The 4,235-nt window shown below is 44.4% G+C and overlaps 1 protein-coding gene across 1 annotated transcript in view; it reads right to left on the reverse strand.

Annotated features, from left to right (window-relative positions):
* Positions 1-3,490, reverse strand: part of C2CD3 (C2 calcium dependent domain containing 3) — a 34,807-nt gene extending 31,317 nt beyond the window's left edge. The window contains exons 1-5 of the mRNA XM_026041564.1: positions 3,451-3,490; positions 2,679-2,836; positions 1,874-2,076; positions 1,253-1,470; positions 608-740 (exon numbers count right to left, since the gene is read on the reverse strand). Coding sequence (XP_025897349.1) covers positions 608-740; positions 1,253-1,470; positions 1,874-2,076; positions 2,679-2,834 — 710 coding nt within the window. The 5' untranslated portion in view covers positions 2,835-2,836; positions 3,451-3,490. The remainder of the gene's footprint in view (positions 1-607; positions 741-1,252; positions 1,471-1,873; positions 2,077-2,678; positions 2,837-3,450) is intronic.
* Between the last annotated feature and the right edge of the window lie 745 nt (positions 3,491-4,235).

Raw genomic sequence — 4,235 nt, forward strand, 5'->3', positions numbered from 1 at the left:
ATGTTCAAGAGTGAAGAAAACCAACCCTCTTTTTGTTTTCATTTCCATTAGATTTTAATAGATGTATTTTTAATATAAAATAATTTTAAAGGGGCGGAAAGTTTATAGAATTAACATCAACATTCACTACAGTTGCTACAAACCCCACCCCTTATATCATTCAGAAATAAGAATTCAAGGTTTCTCTTGAATAAGAGTACCTTTGTCTTTTAAATTGCAATTGCACTGAAGTGAGAATATTTGAACATTCAAACTAGAATATGCAGAAGTATTTGATTTGTGCCACTAATTACTTCTATTTCTTTGAAAAATCCTTTCTCTGTGACCAAGTAACATTTAATTTACTATGTTCCTTAAGATACTCTTATTCCTTACAAACACTGTAAATATTTCCTTATCAAAAAATTACATACAAAATACAAATAAAACATGAAAAAAAAAGGTCAGTGATTTAAACTAAGGCATACTACATGACGCTTTGGATCAATTTACAAGATGCAAGCTTGTATTCACATGGAAAATTTAACTTCCCATTTGAATAAAAAACCCTAAATACTTGAAGTTTAAGCTTTGGAACGTAAGCTCACTTTCCTCTACGCAAACTCACTTTGGTTTTGCTTGGAAACCATCTGTCTTTATGAAAGGAGGCACTTCATCCAGCTCARTCTCCATGTCTGGGGTAGACTTCATTGCAGAAGCCACCATGGCATCGCGGAGTTTATTGCCTTGATCCAAAAGGGCTGAAAAAGAAGCACAAGGGATAAATCCCAACATTTGGGTGTCATCTAAAAGCCATGTGCACGTGCAGTAAGATTAATTTGTCACTTTAGGACATCTCAATAGCAGTCTAATTTTAAGTTTTCTTGCTGATTAAATAACTCAAAAGGTAACATACAAAAATTTACCCTGCTTTGGTGCTTATTTGAAGCTGGAATATGGAAGAGATGCTGCCTAGGAGTGATGGAAGAGAATTCACTTTCCATCAGAAAATGCCAATGCCATTGCATTTGGAAACCCTTTTGATCCCGATTCAAACACGAGCAATGCCTCTGATGGAAGCACAGCAGATGGATCAACAGGACCAAATTGATATCCAATTTTTATTATCATTTTCTGTTCCAAACAGCATWGCAAGAATGTACAAAGTATCACCCTTTCCTCAACTCTTCAGCCTTTTGCCAGTTGTATCTCTAGGCAGATAGCTAAAATATTATCAGGATGTATTTGATGTGGAATCTAAAGCATGACAAACCTGAAAGCAGGTCTTTTGTAGATGGGTTATGCAGAGACAGCACCTGCATGTTTGTTCTAGCAGGTGCTTCAGGATCAGAGCTTGGGGGAAAGGACACTTGCTGATCTGAAGGCTTCGCTTTGAAATGTTCGTCAGGGAAAATCCAATGGTGGTGAGAAGCAGAGTAAATATCTTTTATGTTTTCAGAATTCTCTTGAAAGAAGAAATGGTCTTTTTCTCTGTTAAACAAAGAAAGGTTATTTCAGTAACACAATTGAACCTCCTTCAAATTCTCCCTAGCCCTGCAGCTGTTCCCCTTATGTACTCATCCCAAAAAGAAATGCAACACGTTACTTTATTGACTCCCTATTTTCTACTCACACCATCAGACAGACAGTTGTGAACAAAAGACTGAAGCACCTCTTGGATCCACTGACACTGCTTAAGCTAAGTCAATGTAGGACACAAATATATTTCAGAAAAGAAACTGTCCCTTAAGCTCATAAGCACCAAAGCTTCGAAATTTCAAATAAAAAGCACAGTCAATAAATCAAGTATTCCAGAATTCATAATTGCATTGGTTAAAAAAAGGCGTAAATGTCAAAATAAATCCAAATTTTATCTCAAGGAAGAGAAAGATACCTGGGAGTTGTGGTTTTGCCGTGGTTAAGAAACTCTTGGCCAGCAGAAGCCACCCCTGTTTGCCTGGGTTGCTGTGATGGAGCAAGAAGCTGGGGCTTGTCGCTCCCCTGGGCAGAAGGGGCGAGATCTAAACTTGCATCTGTGGTTGGGACAGAGCTGCTGGTGTCACACGTTTCGGGCAAGGGTTCTAAAACCAGTGACACCTGAAAGACAGAATGTGAAATCAGGATTTCATTCTTTAAGTGCAATAAATATACTCACTTTTACTCTGCATGCTAGGGAAAGATGTTGCTTTATTTTTTTTTTTAAAGGCATTTTCATATAGTTAAGTTTCATATAGTTAAGCAGAACTTTAAAATTCTCACATATTTACAACTACTTATTTCATATTCCGTGTTTTCAAATCACAGATAACCACCTATGAGCATTAATTATCTAGAGCCAGGGCTGAAAAGCTTCATCATCTTTACTCCAGGTTTCAAGATCTTGTACAATTTTAGCTCAGTGAGGCTCTTAATTAACATTAAAAACACCAGAGTACCCTTAGATTCACTGTTAAAATTCACCCTCCCTCATGATAGAGCCTACAAATTCTCTTAGCCAAGTTAACTACTAGTATAGTATGGCTTCCTAAACAAAATAATCAGCACTGACTGTAATTATTTTTCATTTCCAACCTTTAGTCCATAAATATCTTTGGGGCATAAACCAGATCTGCAGTGCRGCCCCAATATCTGACTACACTGTGAATGTTGCAATGTGATATGATATAATAACTAAGAAAGAGCAAAAAWTTAAGGACTACCTGCAGCTCTCCGATCTTCTTGGATGTTGGCGAAACTATGGCAAAAAATCCACTGATGGGATGGCTGGGAGAGAGCTGGGACAATCCGGTAATTTGTACCGTGCCCACTGGGAGCTGATCGAGTCTGGTCATTACTTCTAGGACCAGCACACCCATATCTGCAAAAAATATGCATTAGTTTAATTGTATTAATCAAGCTCATTAAGTAGCTTCTGACACAACATACTTCAAAGGTTCGATATAGATAAAAAACATAATGAAAACTATTGAGTGAAAAGGAAACGTGGGAAAAAAAAAGTTAATGTATGGCTGTATCACAAAATTATGACATGAGGTAAAGAAGGGTTAAACTTTCATAATGATGATAAATAAGTAGAAGATATCCAGTCTGTTATATGATTGGTGACAGCAAACATAGGTTTTGTGGATATAACTTAGATACCAGGCTACCAGTCAAAAAGAGTGCAGACCTATCAGTAAAGTAGGTATTTTATCAACAGTGCCAAATCACAGGAACACATTTACAGCCTTCACAGCCTCAGAGCACTGAAATCTGTAATATTTMATGCACTGATGATGCTAAAAGTCATCAGTGTGGAGTCTGATGGGGAGACTACTAATAGTCGAGCCCTGAAGCCAGCAAACACCATACAGAGATGGAAAAGAAGAGCTCCAAGCCCCTTCCGTGTGCAGAAATAAAAAAAAATATATATATATAAATAAAAGATATAAAGAGAAGCTGTTTTGGGTAGGTCCAAGGCACGGGGCTCACCTGTGAGGTAGGCAGTGAGCTGCTGGGGCCTGCAGCGGACSGTGTAACGGGCCGTGGCCTCGGCCGCCCCCGGCTGCAGGAGGGCCCCGTCCGAGGTCTCCCCCCACCACCGGAGGCGGACGAGGAGGGCGGCGGGCGGCTTGGGGAGGGCCCAGCGGGCCCGGCCCACGGTGCAGCGGAGGAGGCAGCGCGGCGGGCCCTGCACCAGCGGCGGCAGGCCGGGCAGCGCCTCRCCGGCACCTGCATGAGAGGGGAAAAGAGAGAGATGAGACGGCGGCGGCGACGGGGCCGCGCCAAGGCGCCCGCCCAACCGCCGCCACCTGGGCCCGCCACTTTCCCAGGGAGAAACCGCCGCTTCCCCGGGAGAAACCGCCGCTTCTCCGGGAGAAACCGCCGCTTCTCCGGGAGAAACCGCCGCCTCTCCGGTCGTCTCGCGCCCTGCCGGCTCCCGCCGCCCACCTTTCCTCCTCCGAGCCCCTCCCGCCTTCACGGCGGCCCCCGGCGCCCTCCTCTGCCTCATGGCGCCGCCGCCGCTGCCCAGCAACCGCCGCCTCGGGGCGAGAGGGCGGGCACTTCCGGCGCGAGGACTACACCTCCCGTGATGCCCGGGAGGGCCCTCGCCATTCAGCCCTACGGAGGAGCGCACTACATTTCCCAGCAAGCCGCGCGAGGGCGGCATCCGGTGCTGGCGGCGGCGGACTGCGTTTCCTGTGGTGGCTTCCGGCGGGGCGGAGGAGCCGCGCGGGGGTTGGCGGCGCTGACTGAGGCGGCGCTCGGCGCTGTCG

This window comes from Nothoprocta perdicaria, unplaced genomic scaffold, assembly GCF_003342845.1.
Source record: "Nothoprocta perdicaria isolate Ctin4 unplaced genomic scaffold, notPer1 scaffold_288, whole genome shotgun sequence".
Lineage (NCBI taxonomy): Eukaryota > Metazoa > Chordata > Aves > Tinamiformes > Tinamidae > Nothoprocta > Nothoprocta perdicaria.